Source organism: Corvus moneduloides, chromosome 5 (assembly GCF_009650955.1).
Source record: "Corvus moneduloides isolate bCorMon1 chromosome 5, bCorMon1.pri, whole genome shotgun sequence".
In the NCBI taxonomy this organism is placed as follows: Eukaryota; Metazoa; Chordata; class Aves; order Passeriformes; family Corvidae; genus Corvus; species Corvus moneduloides.
This window is the reverse complement of record NC_045480.1, coordinates 41923365-41945291: the sequence shown is the minus strand read 5'-3', so window position 1 is coordinate 41945291 and position 21927 is coordinate 41923365. Positions and strand designations below refer to the sequence as shown.

The following is a 21927-nucleotide window of genomic DNA, read 5'->3' as shown; positions in this document are numbered from 1 at the left end:
GCAGCAAAAGCAGAGAACAGGAGTTGCTTTGTTATGGGTAATCCTAAACTACCCTGGGCTGGAAACTGTGGAGTATCACATTAGAGATGCAAACACATGCATGCACATAGAGTGAACTTCTATTTCCTGAGGGGAGCTACCCTCAGGCTTCAACTTTGTGTGTTTGGCATGGTTGCTGTATTGTCACACTCTATTTTTCCCTGAGAAAAACCACACTATTTCCTTGATGTAAGTGTCTGTGCTTTATTCTTGCAAATTTCCCGTTCTGTAGTTTGTTACCATTGACCACAACTCCCTGCATTGCCCAGGTGCCCTCTCACTGGAGCACAGGAGCCACTGGGCCACAGCCCCTCCCTTGGCAGCACAGAGAGCACCCGGATCCTGCCTGAAAGTTTGGGAGGACTTTCCTCCCAGGAAAGGTCCCTTCATCTCCTCTGCTACAGAAACAAGCAACAAATGGCAGAAAAGACCTCAGGTACCAACATGAAGAACCTTTTCATTTTTTATGTTCTCTTTTCCACTTACATGTCAATCCGTCAGGAATGCTTGCCAGGGATACACTGACTAGCTAGGTTTGTAAGAATATAAATATTTCTGAGGGTAGAAAGAAGGACCTCTTAAGGGGTATATAACAGCTTATGCTCATTTGGATTTCCAAATAATTCTCCCCACTCCCATTTCTGTGTAGCCAGGTGAGTCTCAAAACATCCCAGCTTCTCTCCTATAAAGCCTGACAGTCTCATGCCCCTCAGTTCACAGACACTGACTCTATTTCCAGCTCTGGAATGCATTACAAATTTCAGGGCTTCTGCTGCGGTTCAAATAGCTTTGTATGGTACACAAAGCTATGTTACCACACTCATACAGCAGTCACTGAATATTTATGACTTAATAGCAATACATCCGCAGTATTTGTCAGGAGTGTTTCTAACAGAAATGCAGGTTTTCCCCACAGAACAAATAATTTCCTGAAAATGTTTAATCAACCCATTTAAAAGAGAAAATAGATTTTTAATTACTCTAAGTCTACATGCTTTCAAGATTCTGTCATTATTTTCAAATCCCAACATTGGCTTTTTGGCTTATTTTTATTCCTAAAAGTTCACTTGGCACAATAATTTATTGGGATTGGAAAAATAATATGAGCCTTGAGGGCTTGAACTTCAAATCCATTCCCCTCTTCCAAATTTGGGTGTCACTTTAACAAGCAGCAAAATGTATTTCTATTAAGGAGGTTTTTTCCTTGGTTTTGTGCATGAAATAGGGCAACTCATCTTGCATACTCTTGTATCATCATATGCTCACTTAAATTTTGTGGAACAAAAAATTTTGTGGAACACTCTGGGAATGCAGGCCATTATACCCATTAACCATATTTATTCCTTTACTTTTGCTGTGTTAATGCAATAGAAAGTAATTTTGTTTTGTTCTGGATATAATTTACCTTAGTCAACTTACTAAACAAAACACAATTTCCCTGTAAACCAAATTCTTGTAATCACTTTAATGCATTAGTAGATAATTAGTACTGATTGACATAGTTGGGCTTAAGAAATTAGCTTTGATGTGAGTACAAGTATTTAAACTGGTGATGAAATAGTTATTTCAAGGAAAGACAAATTTTTACATAAAGTTAATATAAAAATGTTCTAACAAACAGTAAAAGCTAAATTTTATTTACTTTCACTTTGTAATCTTCATAACCTTTTACAATCTTCCTCTTTTGTGCATAAAATCTACTTTTAAACAATTTATCAAGCACAATGGAAAAACTGAAATGGCTTTAAAAATTATTAACCAAAGCACGCAATACATCTTTACAGAAATTGTCAGCTGTCATCTTGGAAAAAGAAAAAGCAAAGAAAAGGTGTAAAATTCGATGCTGACTTTACAAGAAATCTTATTAATTTGCTTTAGTAGTACTGATCTTCCAGAGTTGGTCCAGGTGAGAGATTCCAAGGCACTGGAAGTGCAGCAATGGCCCCACAGTGGTGTTGCAGCAGGATGGGCTGGAGCCCGAGGCTGTCAGGGCACATCTGGAACACGTGTGGGATGCCAAGCAGAGGAAGCTGATGGGCAGCTGGCTGAGGAGTCTCACTGTAGGCAATGATGAAAAATTCCTGTTATTCAATAGACTGGTCAAGTTTGTTTAGAATAAGATCAAACTGTATTTGTTGAAATGAATATGAAAGAATCAAACCCATTCTATCCCTTCAGGTCCACCAGCTGGATATCAATTCCCTTACCCTCCTCCCACCTCATGTAAGGAAAATGTGATTCTTAGCTAAGTAAGCTAAGAACTTTGCACTGGATTTGAAGACTCAACTCTCTGGGGGGGGTCAAAACATGAGCAATAGAAAGGTAGATCTTGAATGTTTATCTGCAATTTTTTGTAACAGTCAAACACTCTAAAATCTTCCCAGAATTAGTCTTAAAAAAACCTGTGGTTTCTTTGAACCAATCTGAAGAGAGACAAGAGCAAGAAAACGATGAAGAGGCTACACTTTGCAGAAGAGGAGAATCTTGGAGGTTGCTGTGCATAATTCACAAACAGAATTTATTGAACATTCTGGATAAATTGTATTTGCAAGTTCTCCCACTTCTAATTTACCTTCTCTCTCCCACATAATGATTTTCTAAAAGTGACAGAAATCACCTATTCTGATCCCAGGGGTAATTCCCCCTCTCCCCTTGCATGATTCATTTCCCTTTAGCAATCTGGAATTTATAAGCATCTCTGATATTACCCAGCTTTTTGTAGTAGTTTTCTCCAGCCTATGAGCTTTCAAAATTCAAAGCTTTTTTACTCATTAAGTATAGGTGACTTCATCTCCAGCCAAGGAAACAGCTCCGTTAGGAATGCCCATGTAGGAGTCAAGCTGCCCCTTGAAGAAGGAACACTAATTTTTCATTTTCAGCTCATGTCATAAGACCCTTTTTTTTTGTTCTTATGAGAACTTTTGAAGGGGGGGTGCCTGAACAAGTGATTCAGAGGATAAGCAGCAGCAGAGGAGGTACCTATGGTTTTATGGTGTGGACTCTGCATTCCAGTGAGCAGGTGAGCAGTTGGCTCCAGAAATGAGACATGGACACACACTTGTTGCAAGAAGCAACTTCCCTCTCCTTTACATGAGAGTAGGGTGGCAGAAGAGACCCCACTGAAGATAATCCATTTTCAATGCCAAAAAATAATGCTACAACAGTAGCACACTGCACTCCCCTCAGTCAGAGAAGTTGGAGAGGGAAATTGAATCAAAGTAACTTAGCTAACAAAGCCTTTAAAATTACAGTTGTCTTTAGGAATAAACTGCTTCAATTTGCTACTGTGAACAAACATTATTTAACAAAATTAATAATATTATGTAACAATAGCAAAAATATTAATACTATAACAATAGATTAATGTAATAGTAATATGACGAGGTAGCAGACAGTAATACTTAAACCCCCCAACTATTAAAGAGCTCATTAGATGCCCCAAACCCAAGAAACTCACTAGCACAACCACTGGAAAATTCTGCTGTTTGCGGAGACAGTATCCTCACCTCTAAGCCTCCCAGCACTGAAATGACCACTGGTTTCATGTTTAATCTGCACACATCCTTGTAGCTATGGCTTTCAACTTTATTCAATATGGTTGACGCTACTTGTGAAATCAGGATGTAGGGCTGGACTCTGATACAGCTTTTAGGTGCATACCCTGCCTTAGTGGCAATAACTGGCAGGAGCTCTCTTCAGCTGCACCCACAAGTGAGTGCCTCACTGCTTGCTAATCTGCCCTGCGCTAAACCAGAGTAGATTGATAGCTGATAAAACAGAAGTTCTAGTCCAAATCAGACCAGTGATAATGGTTTATCTTGTGAAATCAGAGCCTCTGAGATGCACTCCCCTCCTCCTGTTACACAAGTGCACTCTGATGCAAAGTTCCTCCACAAGTGTTCGTTTCCATGACAAACAACGTCTGTGCATGAGTGTGTGTGTGTGTGTGTGTGTGCATTCATATACCTGTTCTTACCTTGCGTAATTAGGCATCTGTTCCTTGTCTGTTGGGCTCCTAGTTGTAGACTAAAAAGAAAAAGGTGCAATCAATAATAATTGAAATCAATGTTAGGCTTGTGCAGAATATCTTTCAAAGCTGAATAATTCAGAAAACACATTTCTACAATGAGTCACTTCTTATGTGCTTTACTTCAAATATGAAGACAACACATGTCCCTGGGAGCAGGGGAGCAAGAGACATTCACAGAAATAAGCAGTTGTTGTGTGGGAGAATGACATGAGGTAGATTTTGTACAACTCTTACTCCCAACAGCAAGGTTGGTCTCTCTTGGTGGCAATTACGAGAGGCAAGAGTTACATGGATATTCATTGTCTTGGTGAACTCCTGTCAGCAGTGGGACTGTGAACTTGCCTCATGAAGACCTGACTTGGTGACAAAAAGGCAGGAAACAGATTTTTGTTATTTTCTAGATTTAAACTTTGAGCATCATGTGAAGCTAAGAAATTGGGAATAAGCCAGGCTACAGATGTTCCTTCACAAGTCCAGTGGACACCAAGCAAGTATTTTCAAGATTAGAAGTCCTGACTGAAATACTGTTGAAGTCATGAAGAAAAAAGCAGCTTTTCTATGACTTCCTCACTGTCCAAACATACAAAAGCTTGTATGTGCTTCAGGGTCCCATGGTATTCCAACTTTGCTAACTGGGTTGACTAAAGTAGTTTTAGTGCCTGTGGATCCAAATGCCAAAATTAGGCTCTGTCTTTGTTCATCGTCCTATTACCTTAGCAGAGACAACAGAAATTGGTGGTTGTGCTCAAAAATGAGAGATGTTTTTTTAGTTTTCAGGGAACTCTACTTAGTCACAACCTGCAAGCTGGAGAGGCATCAACTGATGAATAAGCAATCTGTTAGCAACTTGGACTAAAAACAAGGCACTGATGAGGGCTGAGGAATGAAGCCAGACATTTTGGATAGCAAATGTAATCAATAACCTGCCAGTTTGTAGAATGTGCACAGTGCTCTTCTGGGTGTTTTTTGGATCAAGATGGGAAAGAGATTTGGTCTTTGGCAGCAAGTTGGGCATCTACAGATTTGGAAATCAAAATCTGGAAGAAGAAATTCTGTGGAGGATGCCTTTACTGCAGTGGATGACCTGGCTACTTACAGCTAGTAAGCTTGCCCTTCTTGGATAGGAAGGCCTCTTCCAGTGTCAGTACCTACTGATTTTAACAGCTAAGAAATAAATGCTTGCAGTTGAGTAGCCTGTGGAAGAAGCTTTGACCTTTCCACAGCAAGCCACTTACCTTGCCAGTCTTGCCAGGGAGGCCAAGACTGAACAGCTGCAAAGACTGAATTGCTCATTTGTCCCATGGGTATATTTGTCATTGGAGGACTACTAAAACATCTAACATTTTTTCCAAGACCTACCTTCAACCATTATAGAAGTTGCTGGCATTGAAATAATTATAGTTGTAGTAACACCACCACCAATAACAATAAATCAAGCTTAACATTTGCTTAATGCAGTATTTGTCTCCTGAAGGCCAGCTGAGTTATAGGTTGTCCTCTTTGGCCTCTGTCTTGCTCATTACCAGCAATGAAGCAGGGACACCTACTATTCAGTTCTTGCTGTTGTGCCAGGCCTGGAGAACAGAGCATCAGTCATTCCCACTTTTGATGAGGAACCTGGCACTTTACTCTGCGTCCCTAATGAACAAGTTCAAGGCTCTACAGAGATTAGCTATGACGAGATAGCTAACTACAAGCAACTCAAACCTTCTTATGTAGTTTCTGCAATCTTGTGCATATTTTTAGGTGCTGGATGACTAAAGCTGTGGGATGTGACACACAAGGTGCCATAATGTAACTGCAATAGTAGGCAGATTTTGAAATTCCATGTTCAGAAATGGCTAAATGAGATTCACATAGGTATTTCAAATGCCCAATGATGTAGATAGGCATCACACAGGTTTTTAAATATTCCCATGTGCTAGGAAGTAAGGACGTGGGATGCACGTGAAAGCTGCGCGTTTTTTTAAGACTTTAAAGGAAACTTGTCTAGTAATCCTTGCCTAAATATTGTCTCAGCTGCTGCCATTTGCTTTTAGTGGACATGCAGAAACCCAAGACTCTCAAGCCTTACCCTATGCTTAAGGAGGTCTCCCATGGGCAGTAAGCTACTTCTAGTTCAGTACTTTGGTGGTGTACCCTGAAAAATCTGGGCTACTCAGATATAAAAGTGGCGTTTCTGTCCACAAACCTTTTATGTATTTCCCTGAAATTTTATTTCAGGTATTTTTTTTTCTTGGTTTTGGTCTGTTGGCTAACATCTTGAAAAAAACCAAGTATTATCAATATCTACAGGCCAGACCATATGTGTGTTATATAATATTGAGCTAAACTATTGTCTGTGCCTGTACTTTCTACAAATGAATGTTCTACATGCCTACGCCTTATTTCATTGTTCTTAAAATAGGGTTTTGTCGATGTTGCACTCCAAGAGTGGCAGAACCTTTTGCTTTGCAGTTGATTTCTTTTTTTTAGGTTTTATTCAGTCCTATACTAAACTGTTACAAAATGAGACATGAACTTTAAGACAGCATCTAATGTTATAGTGCAAGACTGAAATGAGTGCCACCCTCATTAATAACTTCATTACAGTGGAAGCAAGATCAAAATTACCAAGAAACTAAAAATTATGTTCCATACTAGTTTGTAGGAGATATTTTTTTTTCTCATTAAAATAAAATCAAATTCATTTTCTAACAGACTTCAGATGTGATCTCTTTAAATCCTCAATCACGACTTCAAAAACTGTCTATGAAAAAGACTGTCCAAATCCTGGTTTCAAATACGGAGTCTAGAGAGAGAGGCCCATGTTTTTAAAGGTACAGCAGGGAGAGCCTGTGTATACATGTGAAAACTAGAATTCTTTGAACAAACCTGAGGACTACTGACATTCACACATACCACTTTACTAAATGGCATGTGAAACAAAATGTCTCTCAAATGAATGCTCTCTGGTCTGCCTTCCTTAGGAACCTTGAAGGAGAAAAGAAAGTGATTGTCATTTTTGTTTCAGGCAATTTGTTTATGTCTGGACATAGATACTGGCCTTCTGAGATCCTTGTTCACTCTTGCCATCGATGTGCCTCCAGTTCTAGAGGAAATCCTTATTTTCAAGCATTGAAATATTTGATTTCTGTTGTTGGACACAGACCATAATGATTCTTCCCACTGCATTTCTGCAGCGCAAAGCTGCTGACTTATATGCATCACAGGACATATGATAGTGTAACAGAGGGCAGAGAGGTTAGGATCAGAAGGGAATATAAGGATCATTACCTGAGTTACTGGATAATTTCACAAAATTAACAATTCTAGTGTTGATACTACATTTCTGCTGGTATGATCCAATAAATGAACTCTGGAGAGGGAGGACAGCTACAGAGGCAGGACTGCTGCTGTGGCCTTAAAATGAAACCCTACAGACAAATACTTCCCAAGAATCACCCTCATGTTACCATGAGCTGCAGTGATCCCAAGCCCTCACCTTGTGAAGACTTTAGCTCAGGACACTGCACCCCCACCAGCCACAGAGGATATTAAACTGAAGTATCTGGACTGCAAAGAAGCCCCCGGGCCAGCAAGAATTTCCCTTAATTAATCACAATATCTCAAAAGTTCACATAAACACAACACTGTCTAAGAGAATAATGAAAGCAGTACTGTCATTATTTTTCTCTCTTGCAGTAAGGAAATAACACATTGGGGTGATAATTTTAAATAGAGATATACAAATGGCACTAAGTCCAATGTGAAAAAGAAGCACTGATTTTCCTTTCAGCATATGTACTGAAGTTTACAGAAATCACAGGCCTAAAACCAATACCATCTAATAGATTCTTTTTGTAACAACGAGAGAAAATCATTTGCAGGAAAAGCAGATGACCTATACTATTGCAGATGACATTCAATCACAAAGAATCATAGATTATTCTGAGTTGGAAGGCACCCACAAGGATCACAGAGTCCAGCTCTTAGCCCAGCACAGGACAACCCCAAAAATCCCATTTTTCTCCCTGAAAAGGGAAAAAGGCATCTTAAATCACCAATGGTACAGCTTTACATAATGACCATAATACTAAAAAAACCTGCTGTACCAGTAGAAAGGTTATCAAGAATTTGCAAATTGATGGCTGATTTACAAATAAAATATTGAAGTCATCAAGAAGCCATCTACCCAAATTCTGATGATGCTGTAGGAAATAGGCTACAGAAAAGCTGAGCCACAGAGGCTTGGTAAATTTTCTGCCCCATTAACTCATAGTGATTTAATCTTTGGGATGAAATCTTGATACAGCTGAAGGCCTGATTATGCTAAAATAAATGTGGTCAGATACAGAAAATGGTCATTACAAATTCAGTGCCCAATCCAAAAGGGGTTGGATCAGACTTCTGCACTATACTTACAGTTCAAGGCTTCAGAGTCCTAAAAAGCAGAAAAAGTGCAACCTACCATTCAGGTTTTCATTTTCTTGTCTGTTCCTGATAGTGGTGTCTCTAAGATGATGCTCTTTTTCCTTTAAGTAAAAAAACAAGCATAAAATCAGCAGCAGAGATAAGGAATGGAAGCTTATTGTAAAATAATAAGTCAATATAAAAAGCTGGATCCTTTAGCATTCTGAACACCAAGCATCTCTCTCTTGGAAAATAATTTTAAAGGACTGAAAACCGTTTATGATGCTAATTTTGCCATTTTTACCTAAGAGTCTTGCGGAGTTATCCCCGCCAGCAGTTAAGTTACAATGATTCTGGCATTAGATTACAGAGGCTTGGGTGTGCTATTTTTGTTTCTTTGGGGTTTTTTGTTTTGGGGTTGGTTTCTTTTTGGACAAGCAATTTTTCCTCAAAAATCCAATCCAAGTTTGAAGGACAAACAACTGCAGTGACAGCATGAAGTCAGTTCATCATGGTTATAAGAGGAGTAAGAAGAAAAGACTTTTCTATGGAACAAAACCAAAGAAAAGTCACACATGCAATGCAGAGTATAAACCACCACTACAAAGTAGCTTTTTCCCTGAAGCACTGAAAACAGGCCAAGTAAATCTTCCTTGAAATACAGGCATCTTACAGTTCACCAAGAAAAAAAAAAAGACTTACAACTTGGTGCTGCTATCATGGCACAGATTAGATACCATCTTCCTCCACAAGAAATGCCCCTGACTGAGAGACCAATACCAGTAATTCATCCACATGCTTGGCTTCCATGGATTTGGAAGGGGGCATCCCTCACATTCCCAGTGCTGTGCTGCTGGTGCCCAGCTTGGGAAATGGGCTCCCAAACTGTTCCAGGCCCTTGCATTTTTGCTGTTGAATGTTCCACTGTGATGACAAAGCTCAGACTTTCAAGTAGAAGCAAACACAAAGAGCATTCTCCTTGCTGACAGCATCTGATAGCTCTCCCACTCTGAAAAGCAGTAAATTAGCTTTGCTTTTCCTCTTTCTACTAAATGACCTAAAGGACAACAAGAAATTATTTTTCTTAATGCATGACCTCAAATAAAATGAGGGCATAACCTCTTTCTCCATGTGTCTTTTAGAAGCAATTAACAGACCTCCTCTCCATGGCTCGCAGCTTTGATGCAGTTCTTTCAGTGACTCAGTGTGTGGGCTTTTGTAAATCCTGTTTTTGTGCACCTCAATTTACTCCATACATTGAATACAAAGGAGCTGTAGAGCCTTGCCAACAGTTGTGGATTTCACTAAGTATATTCAACACCTTCAGACAGGCATAAAGCCTGATGTAAGTTAATAAATATTAAATGAATGTAATAAATGTAAGTTTGATATAGTCATGTTTCTGTTAGCTGACACTGCTCAATAGCACATTTGGCTTGCTTGGTGACATAAGGCTTCATGAAAGATGCACATCACCCAACAGTTTAAAACACAAGTCTTATGAGACCAACATATTTAACTCTGGATTTTAACCAAATTCAGAAAACCTCTCAAGTAATCAAACAACAGTGGAAATGGGTTTCTAGAAGAATTAGAACTGTAAGCAGCAAGCTCCTTGGGAGCCGATTTGAGTGTAAATCATGATTATTACTTTTGACCTCATATGCAGGAGCCAAAACACAAGATCTTGTTTTCAGAATTCTGATCAAGATTCCTATCAAGGAAAAAATTTCAAACTCATACCTGTTGAGTGAATGGTAGTCTCTGCTTTTTGTTCTGCCACTCCTTAAATCTGCCAAGGGCTTCATCCACAGAAATTTCCCCCTTTTTCACCTGTTCCTGCAAGTGGATGAGTTCCTTCTGTTCAGGAGGGATGTTGTGTACCACAGTGCTGTAAGTTACTGTCTCAGTGTGGCCTCTGTGTGCTGCTACAACAAAATGTACAAAGTGAGAAATGCAACAAATCAATGTGGATTCTACCATTACTCTCTGGCAGCAGAGCTGCATACCAAACATTCTGTTCATTACTACTGCCCAGGTCCATGGATTCTCCATTAGCGTTGGTTCATAAAAGAATTTCCTACTAGCACTACCACTGTACTACTGACATTTTAAAGGAAATGGTTGCTATATAAAATATCCACAGTGCCTTTTTATCCTTTTCAACGTCCTACATTGCATATCTCAAAAGTTTGGTAAGGAAGCATTTTGAAATTTCACAAGATTTTCTTCCTCCAAATTATTAAACACACTGCAGCAACAAGAAAACCCTGCAGCCCAGTGTTCCTGGAGAATATGATACAGGTGCACAGCTAAAGGGAGATGTGCATTATCAGATTCACAGCTTGGTCCAGGGAGATGTAGCACTGCTTCTCTCCAGGATACTGATACTGGAATGGCTGATCCAGAACACATGAGCAGCCATGCAACGGGGGTCTCTGAGCCCTCTACGAGGCTGTTGCACCTCCTTCACTGCATGGGGAGTGTGGCCAGGATAGAAGTTTAAACCATGAACATGATTTGGGTCAGTTTTTCTGTTACCACTATCTTCATTTCAAGCAAGGAATGATTGTTCAAAGGGAAATACAGTAAGGAAAGCAATAAACAGCTACTTTGGCTTCTCCCAGTACTCTTTCTGATCATACCAGCACACAGTGAGCATGAATCTCTACTCTTTTGCTTCTCAGCTAATTGGTTCTATTTTGATGGATTAATGACCTTTCATCTGACAGGATTATTTGCAGATCAGACCAGGTTAGGTAAAACTGCACTGTTTGTACCAGCAAAAGGGGTGTATTTCCTCAGACCCATAAAACCGTGTAGTCACTCCATCAAAGAAGGCCACGAGGTTGGTTTGTGGAGCTGTGCTACCAATATTCCACCACAGTAAGATCTAGAAGGTCCTGTATTCATTCATGCAAAGCAGTGTCAGCAGCACTGGAGACTGCAGTTCCCCAGTGCAGTAATAAATCAGTGATTACATGCTGCTCTGTATGCTTTAATCCTGACCTGCTACTTGATAACTGAAGCAGGAGGAAATATCTTCACTCAGTGTTTATTCATTTTGTACATAATATTAATTATTTTAGGGTACCATTAATGGAATTTATAGTAGCAACATTGTAATTTGCTACAACTCAAATAACAACTGGACTACCACAAGTAATTAATTTTACATGGATCTTGGGGCATGCAGGCAGAAACTGTTGCTCCTCCTACTACTGTCTTTCCATGGCTGGAATTAGTGCACAGCTGAGCCCTCCTGTCCTTCCTTTTCTTAGCTTTAATCACAATGATGAAAGGAAACAGAAAAATGTAAAGTAACTCTGACTCTACAAATCTTTCCTACAAGACTGTAACTTTTAGTATTCTTTCTTTAATCTGATCTCTTAGTGCTGCAATACCATTAAGGATATAAATAATAGGTGGCAAAACAGATGCTAAATCACCCAAAATCAAGTCACAGCAAAACTCAATTAGTTCCACTGAAAAATATCAAGGCAGTTAAAAAGCTAAATGAAATTCTGTACCGGGATTCCTGGCCTCGCAGTATGTCCTGCTGTTGTCACTGGTCGCTCGAGTGGCCTTTTGCTGAAACACTGCAACAAAATTAAGAATATAAGGAAGTTGAAAAATGGCAATAAAACCCATCACACATTCTGAACGAAGGAAGGAGACTCATAAAAGCCAGCTGAAATACATTTTTTGTTCTAGTCTAGGAGTATTTTTCAACCCACTTGTCATTCTAATGTTAATTACTTGAAAAATTGTTCTGTTGCACAGAATGGCAGGATCACTGATATTAGAGAAACCATTACAAGACGCTTTGAAGAAAATAAAATGGACTCATCACACTAGCATATTACTTGTTTAGAAGAAACAGCAAGATCTCGCCGTTCTTCACATGGTACAGTCACTGTAGCCTGTCTCTTACTTTATGGGGAAAGCTAAGGCAGAAAAAACCCCAATAATACTAGGTAGAATAGTGACACTGCTAAAGAAAGTGTGTGTATATATTTGTGTCTACTTTATTCAAGCACTAGAAACAGCAAAGCACAACCCCTCTGTTAGCATAGCCCATCATTCCCATTCCTGTGAAGTGCCCAGAGTACAGCCAGCCCGGATACACCATGAAATGCTACAGTCAAACTTTTGCTGGCAGCATATGTGAAACCCAGAAGGTGGGAATTGCTCAGTTTCTGACTTAGCCTGTGTGGCAGTAGCTTTCTCTCAAGTCTCAGTTCTGATTTTCGCTAAACAAACTGACAATCTAGAATCTAGAACAATTCTTGCCAATTAAGTAATCCTCTGTCATCACTGCAATGCAGCAAATGTGCCAGTTCAATGGAGCAAATATTTTCCTGGAGACCAAGGCCCAGGCCAAGAGAGCTCTGCTCTAGCAGCAGAGCAGGCACACTCGGTGTGGTAGCCTGGAGTCCTGGCTCCTTGCTCCTGCTGACCAGGGAAACCCAGTGGAGTTTGCTCCTTGTCTGCCTGCTCAGGCTGCCTTGCCCTCTTCTCTCAGAGGAACTTGTAAAATGGATGATCAAGACCACTGTGACACCTAAACCCAGCACATGCTACACGCAGAGGTGAGGAAGGAGCGATTCCTGCACTGCAGAATAAAGTAGTTATGCTAACTCCTGAGTAGGCTTGGATGGAAGGTGATGCTAAATGAAAACAGCTGGGGGACTTGATATTCCTTAAAAAGTTCTCCAGTGAAATGGAGAGAGAGAAAGAACTATACAGGCAGCACAAGATGCTGATGTTACATCCCTAGTTCAGCCAAATACTGACAGATCTTAACTTTTTAAATACTTTTCTCTATAATTATCAAAGAATCTGACTAAGTATGGTCGCAGTGTTTTCTTCTCTACTTGAAATAGTATTCTCCTTTTAAAGGTGAAATTAAAGTAATGAGAGCACAGAGGTAATGCAGGCAGACTGAATTTTACTGCATAAGGAGGAGAAGGGACATACCCAACAATGTGCCTGATTGAAAAGCACTTTAATTGATAGGCTTTGAAATTTCTGCTGAGTTTTGCAGGGCTGGAGTAATCAGAAATGGTATTACTCTTCCAGTGAAAAGTAGAATTGTTAAAACCACTTTATGTCTCGCATCTTGCTGAAGTGATTTTAGTTGGCAGTAAGTCTTCAGTGTGGGTGAGGTCAATGAAAACAAACGCCTGTTTCTGGAATGCCTGGAAAGGCAGGCACACTCCGCTGTACAACTGCCATAGGCTTAGGGAGAACTCTGGAAATTCCCCTTTCATTCCCACATTCCAATTACTTATGAACTACTTGAATACAGCAGTGAAATAAAAGAAACAGGTAATCTTGAACAGGGATATGTTCCATTATTTTTTTTAATGGAAGATAAAGTAAATATTCCTTCAGAAAAGCAATATTAATATAGCAATTTTTTAAAGGGTCAGAGTGCCACAATCCTTCAAGTAAGGACATACATTTTTTTATTTTCTGGGCCTCTCTGCCACAGATAATTTGATTAAAATGTTGCAGTACTTCTATTATACTTACTGTGCACCCTTCAATAACATCTCTATGATCAGAAGGAGAGTCCTTTTGGATTTTTAATCATGTTGTGCCTGGCTAAAGTACCCCTAGATATTTGTACGTCAAAATCTACATATTAAATGTCCTGACCCTATACATGCCATTTAATTTTTGTCTACAACAAACTTGTTTTGCAGTTTCTCAGAATTGAAGGAGGCTGAGAGAACTAATAAGTAATTCCGCTTCATCCCCCCTCCTCTCTTCGGCTGCTACAGGTTACAGATGAAGTTCTTTGCAAGCCCTAAATACACTTCTGTATTTCAGGCAGTAAAATCTCTCTTTAGGAATATAATGTAACCTCAATATTCTTCCAGCAAAGCAAACTCAGAGCGAATGAAACTACTGCAATATTTTCTAATAGGACATGAAACCAGAAAACAACATTTAAGAAGTGTGACAAAACTGGGTAAATCCCTAACGTAAGTCTTGGAAAGTGAGTGGGATCCAAGGAATGCTGAATTGCCTGTTTTATCTCAGACTAACTAGAGATGCTGTTTCAGGCTGCCTGCACATGCAGGTAAATAATGCTATGAGGCTTGAAATTTGGTTAATATTTTCGTGGTTAGCACCACAGAAGGGTTAGAAACACTTGGAATCTACATCTTTTGTGTATAATTCTGAACTAAGAAGAGCATTTTATGGTCACAAATTGTGCAAGAAACTGTGATGAGTATAAAGGGTCTAGAAAAAGAGAATGAAAGCTTTTACAGTAGCTGCAGGTTGACAAAAGGAACAGGAATTTGATTTTCAGAATTAATTGAATTTCTAACACAAAGCTGTAATGTTAAGGAGTCACAGATGAACTACGACATTTCAAAAATTGCATAGTGATATAATTAGAAACACAGGCAATCAAAACATGGAAAGGGTTAGATCATGGGAGAGAAGAACTCATATCAGCTAAGAAGCAATGATCAACCAAGATATGATTTCTAATTTATATTTTACTTTACTCATCTAAACGATGAGGGATGTTGCCTGCTTTGGTGTATTGGCAACACTACATCTAAAAATCAAACAAGAGTTTCCACTATGCACTAGTGATTCAAACAAAGCTAGACTGATGAACCTTCCATCCGGAAGAATACATGATCTAATCATACCCAATACGTACTTACTTGACACTTTCAGTAGAACAAACACAAAGGAGAAAAGACACAGTGGTTAATAAAATCCATCAATAAATATCACTATTTTGAATTCAGCTTGCTTAGTAAATTCAAGATACATTTATTCATCAGCTTCATTGAGCTGATGTTCCACACAAAATTATCTATGACTGTTTTCCTTAGGAAACATTCAAAATTAAAATACAGGAAAACAAAATCTTTATATGAACACATGGTTAAGTGATAATTCAAATTAATTAGTACATTTGGGTTGCACTTAGTAACACAACTCAGTTGCAAATTACAGTGGGTTTTCAAGCTGTCTCCTTGTTCTTAGTAGGTTTTTGCTTCATTCATTTTAGAATCATCATGTAATTAATTCGTGATTAATGGAAGAATGGAGAAGAAGGGGGGAATTGCTGGTTAGGATATGTTGCAGGGAGAGACTCCTGTCTTTGTCCATTCAATTTTTCCACATTATTTAAACATTTTAACATTTAAACTGGTATTCATAGTACCTAGGCAAATAAAACCGAGTTTTTTTTTCTGGTAGGGATTAGATTGTAAATTAGATGTAGCACAGCAAGACATGACAAATACACAGGGGATACTAAGGAAGGAATATAGTAGAATGATGCTTATTATTCAGGAGATGAGAACTCTGCAGATGTTTGTTCACATTTTTTTAGATCTCATTTTCCTTTTGTCTGTTTTGTTTGCTAGCACTCTGAACATCACTCAGCAGGAGGACTAGAAAGAGGTCATCAGTGCAATGCCAACCAGTAAATTTTGTAAGAGATGATTAATGACCACTCCCAAAATTTATACAAAATATTTCACATATTCAAGATGAAAACAAAAAATTCCAGTGACTCATAACATGAAATCAACTAAGGAAATGGGACCTTGTAAACAGAATTTTTTCTTTTTCCACGGCAAGGCAGCTGGGAACAGATTAAAAGCATATCAGCACAGCTCATGAATCTGATCTAAGGAGGTCCAGGCACTGTGGAGAAGGGATGGCTGTGTAGTGAAAGGTAACAAAGGCTAAAGTCCCAGAAGTTGTCCTGTGAGGGCAGCATTGGTGTCTGGGTACACCATGACAAGGCAAAGGGAAAAAGACTGAGCAGTTTCTCATGCACCAGTGCAGGAAAATGAGTGACCACTGAACTGGTACAGGAATTCTGATCAGGTCTACATGTGCAGCCTGACACTTAAAACATTTTTGAGCACACACAACAGTCATTTCATCAGAATGAAGACTGGGTGATGCCAAGTGCACCCGCAGAAACACCAACCTTATGTGCAGCGGCCCAGGGCTGCCAGGGCTTTCCAGTGACAGCATCACATCCACTCATCCAAACTTATACAGGCTACTGCCAGCCTCTACCTTCCACACCTATTTAGCTGCCTGAGAATGAACCACTCCATTTTCTCAGACCAAAAGCAAAACGAGTTAAAAAGGAATTACAGTGTAATGACTGTGAAAATATTAATCCAAAAATAAACATATGCTCACCAGCAATTCTCTTCACAATCTGCAGTGAGATTCTGAGTCTGACAAATATGAGCTCAAATCTGCTAGAATCCCAGCAACTTTGGTCATGCAAGTATCTCAGGAAATTCTACAGAGATGACTCCCCTACACTGACGCAAGATAATAAAAATAATACCAGAACCCCCTTCTTACAGAAGGGGTAAAGAGCAAGTGAGAAGAAGAGGCACCAGTGGTTAGTTTAAGGTGCTGCTCAGAGGGTGGTGTCAATGTACTGTATACCACAGTACCACACACAATGAAAAGAACTCTCACACTTCTGCTCTTGTCAGAATTTTAACTTAGTAGATCATGGAAGTTGGAAGGACTTTAGTGACATACTCAATAGTATTTGCTCCAGCATGTAAAACCTGACTATACTTTTTTAGTCCCATTTTTCTTGAGTAGAGAAAAGCAAAAAGGGAAGGACTCTATATCTGTTTTTACTACAAATACGCTTTTTGGAACAGTTTGGTCTGCAACCAGGCAGCATAAATATTTTTTTCTCTGTGCACCTTATTCAGTACTTGTTTCAACCTACCAAAGTTCAGATAACAAAAAATCTGATTGAATGAATACAGTGGGTGAAGCTGGTGTACCACTCCCAACCAGGTCTGTAAAAACAGTCTAACTACCAGCCAAACAGGGCTTCCTAGTATTTCATTCATGGAAAAACACCCTTAAGTTAGGAATACATAATGAAATTCATCTGCAGTGCAGTACTTTATATTCACTGTAGGAGAGTACTACAAAATCCCTCTGTGGGACATAACTGTTCTGCAGTTTGCATGGGCTCTGAGGCTACACTTTGGAAACCTCTGCTTTAGAGCATTTAAGCAATTGGCAGAATAAGAATTACTGACTCAGGATGTGATCACTGTATTTCCCAGTAATCAGCCTGATAAGTTTCCAAGACACTAACAGTTCTGTTCTGGATTTTATTTATTCACTTCAGTGGGTTTATGCTGTCTATTCTGTATGTGAGATATTCTGCCTCCCTAAAAATATCCACTGGATGCTACTTCTGCATACCCTGTGATTTTGATGAGCAATGAGAATGTTATTCTCCTCTGGAACAGTAACTGGAAAACATATTTTTCCACTTCTAATTTTTAACCCTAGTGTGAGGTCCCACAGACAGCTATCTTTAAATAGCAAAATGTTTTCAGTGCACAGAGGGGAAATACATTCCTTTAGGGATTTGTAAGAGCTTTGCAAAGAAATAAAGGCTATAGCATAGGAAGTTTTATTTATGCTGTTGTAGGACAGGTATCTTTGCTGCAGAGAAACCCTTTCATACTAGTGGTTTGTGATGAGAGGTAAATGATTAAATCAGGACACTAACATAATCCTTAACCCTGAGGGAGTCCTAGTAGGTCAGGCTTCAGAAATGGTAGGGGGACACTGGAGAAGCTCATGCACCTGTCCTACAACTACACTGGGAACTTTGGTTTCCAACTCAATCAAACTTGGTATCAATGGGGAACATTAAAATTGCACTCTAAACTGAAAACACACCAACTTCAAATGTTTATTTAACAGTTGTTTTGGCAGCACACAATTGAACAAAACATTGAAATAACCTACAGAGGAATACTAAGCACCTAAGGAATGGTAATGGAGCACAGTAAGAGTGCACACCATCTGGACAATGAGCTACTTGGCACCAATTTGCAGCTCCACTGGTTGATGAGCCTTTCACACACAAGACAGAATTCTTGCAGTGGTCTAAATTAAAGAACAAATGTACTCTCTGTTAATAATGCAGTCTGTTTACCACTGTTCAATACAGCAGTTTGAATGTTCATTAAAATTTGAAATTATTATAAATGAAACTGAGTAAAAGAGATTAGAACACTTATGTTTTAAATCTTTCAACACACCCATGTTTCCCAGAATTTATTTGTCAGCAAATTCAAGGCAGATGCTCAAACTGTAAATTGTGGTAGTTCAGTTATGATAACTTGCATCATTAAGTGTTTACTGCCTAAGTTTTGAAGTGTAGATCTTGCTCGGAAAGTGACTCTTGTCAAGTCCCATGTTTGCTTTCTACAGATCAAGAGTTTCCCTATCCTGTTCACTTGATTACCCCACTTGAACACCAAGTCGGGTAATCTACAGGGAGCAAGCTTTCTGCCCACTGTAACTTGAGATTCCATGCATTTGAAAACTGCTTATTGCAAAGAAAGCTATTTGCTTCCTTTCCTCTTTGTTGCTATTCTCATAAAATCACCACTTTCGCTTAAAGGAGAAGATACTCTTTTGTAACATCATGGCCTTCATTCAACGTGTGGTGAAAGCACTTATGGGAATTCAGCCACTTGATTTCTCCAGATGGATATTAAAATAAATGAAAAAGAGTCACCTGCATGCAGTCCAAGAGGCAAAAGGCATTTCTGCTATGCAATGCTTACCTTTCCCCCCCCCAATAAATGAGCCCATCTATGGGTACATAAAGGGCAAAACCAAATCCTCCTCTTGCATCTTTGCATGGCACTATCACAGCAGCCTCTGCAATCCTTGGGGCATGGAGCTTTCCATGAACTCCCAAAGTACATGGGGATCCATTTGTGGGCAAACACGTAGCCTTAACACAGCCCCCCTCTGTGCATCGTGCATGCATTCCCTCTATTTTTCCACAGGACCTGTGTCTTACAGCATGCCAGAAGGTAACAGTTCTAAGATCAACCAGAATTGTGCATTGAAGACAATCTGTTTCTTACAGGAATTTCAAATAATTTGTTTTGTAAGTTAAAAGGGATTTAGCAAACAGAGAGTGAATACAGAGGATGGAAGGATGGCTCAGCTAAGTAACTAGAAGATGCTCTTTCCAACAAAGCCCTAGCCAAAGGTGAGACGAGTCATTTAAGGCAGCAAACAGGCTTGTGAATGCCTGACATCAGGGCACTGACTAGACACGCTAAGGATTTAATTTTAAGTTCTGAGAACTCATAGTGGCCACTGAAATCAATGGTGTCTCTGCTTTGAATGAGCCAAGTGTTGTGTAATGCTGTTCATCTCAAAAATCTTAGTTACTTTGTACTGGGCATCCAAAATCTCAGTGGATGCAGAATCAAAGGGTTTACAACAGGAGGTCTGAAACAGTACATGGGCCCTAGGGCAAGCATGAATTATATTTTAAACAAAATGAGAGTGAAAAACACTGAAGGTTTTTATGCTCACCCACTTTAAACACTAGATGAAATAAAATACCTGAGATAAATAGCTGCATAGGGCTACCTACTTATTACTGTGTTGCAATGTTCCTGGCAGAGAGAAAGGGTAAAACTACCTCAATTCTAACTTTTTGATTATTTGACTTCGCAACATCTGCAATGCCCTTTTTAATATACTAGATGAAAACAAACCCCAAAACTATCATCAATTTATTTGCTGGATGAAAAATGTGTATATGCATAACTAGAGTATTTTATACTATTTAAATTATAAAAGAAGGGCTGCAAACAAATGCAGATTTTAATGATGGACTGAAATAAAGTTTCCTGGTTCATACAGATGAAGCAATCTTTTTTTATTAAATATGAGCAGTTCTAAAATAATAAACTAGAAACTGGGATGTTTCTGGACTGGAGAGGGAATTTTGCAACCAATGTGGAGGGCAAAAATTGCCAAACCAGGTAGCAAGAAAAAGCTTTCATCTGAAGATATATCCCTTCTGTCTAAAATTTCACTAGCTATCTCAGGAATACCTGGACAAAAATGAGATATTCTAGGTCTAGAACCAGCAGGACAGGTAGGAAAACAGAGACCTGAGTGGTCAGCTGAAGCTTTCCTGAAGTGCTTCTATTTTTCCTCATGCATTGTGTAAGCAAAGGAATGTGGCCAGAGGCTGCTTTCACAGAACTACAGGAAAATAACTGTTCTACCACTACATGCTTGTAAAAGCAAAGGTAAAAAACTTGTGTGTGTGTATATATGAATATATATACATGATGAACCACAGCTCCATCAAAGCAGTTCCTCTGATAGTATCTGCCTTAGTGAACAGAGCAGAAACACCACAGTGCAATTAAAAGACAGTAAAAGCAATCTTCCAAATAAAGCATCTCCACTAAGCGTTTCCAAGTCATTGGCCTGTCTGTGATGACGGTGGACTGAGACTTGAGACATTGCTCTAGCAACCTCAGTAAAAGCAGCCATTTCATTACTTCTGTAGCTGTGAAAGTCCCACTGTACCCACCCATTATTGGATTACACTGTAATGATTCATACTTACACCTCCTGAATATGCTGAAGAAAGAGCAACTAAATGATGAATGCGTTAGCCTATGCATTCTGCCCCTAACCTGGAGTTACACAGCCTGGAGGGAGAGAGCTAGCTAGGAAGAATAAAAGAAATCACTGACTGAGAAAGGCATGAAAAAGGAGGTGCTCCTCTGTATCTGGTAGCATGTTTTGGATAGTACTAATTCTGTTTTAGTGCAAAACATGCACAGCATGAAGTAAGCAATCTAATGGTGTCCTTTGTCAGCCTATTTTTTTACCATTTGTTCTTATATATTGGCAGGCTTTTGTAAAAGAGGCTGGGGATGCAGGCAGGATGGATTTTGGGACTTACAGAGATCTCCGGTTCAGTATGTTCACTGAACTCCTTTTGTTACTTTCAAATTTGGTTTCAGTCTGAATTGGACTACAAAGATATCTGAAATCCCTTCTGGTCTTGTATTTCCATGAAATAGCTCAAAAAAGTTTCCCAGTTTTCATAGAACTGGTAAAAGGACATAATCTTTCCTTCTAGAAATACAATGATCCTACCTAGAAAGGCCCATTTCTAGCATCTTGAATTGGAGAAAAGATACTTGAAAGAGGAATCCTCATACAGGCATTTCTCCCAGAAAAGAGAATTCTTCTCAACAGAAAAAAAAAAAATTCTAAGAGATTTCAGCCTTAAGTAAAACCATTCTGATAAAGAAACTGAAAAGAAAGGCAATTCAAATAATATAACACATTCTGTATTGCATTGCTGTAACAGATACACTCACAGCTAGCTCAGTGATTCTTCATTTTCCATCATATTGTCATAATTTTTTAAAAGCTAAATAAAAACTGTGATACTATCTCAGATGAAAACTGAAAATTATTCAGAGATGTTCTCAGCTCATCTGAAGGGTGAGAATAGCTTGACTGAAACAAACAACGTGTTGGTTTGCAGGCAACTGAACAGGGATCTTTGCGTTATAGAAAACGCTACTCCTTGAAGAGAAGAGACATCTACATTCTCCCAGAAA

The 21927-nt window shown here is 39.1% G+C and overlaps 1 protein-coding gene across 3 annotated transcripts in view; it reads right to left on the bottom strand.

Moving 5' to 3' along the window:
- Window positions 1–223: 223 nt before the first annotated feature.
- The window catches only part of BANK1 (B cell scaffold protein with ankyrin repeats 1), a 137771-nt gene continuing 116067 nt past the window's right edge, over window positions 224–21927 (bottom strand). For 2 of the 3 annotated variants that reach the window (XM_032109898.1, XM_032109899.1), the window contains exons 12-16: window positions 11992–12060; window positions 10205–10389; window positions 8520–8583; window positions 4016–4065; window positions 224–2097 (exon numbers count right to left, since the gene is read on the bottom strand). In XM_032109898.1, the coding sequence (XP_031965789.1) occupies window positions 4055–4065; window positions 8520–8583; window positions 10205–10389; window positions 11992–12060 (329 nt within the window). In that variant the 3' untranslated portion in view covers window positions 224–2097; window positions 4016–4054. The remainder of the gene's footprint in view (window positions 2098–4015; window positions 4066–8519; window positions 8584–10204; window positions 10390–11991; window positions 12061–21927) is intronic. The other variant, XM_032109900.1, reaches the window with a different exon arrangement.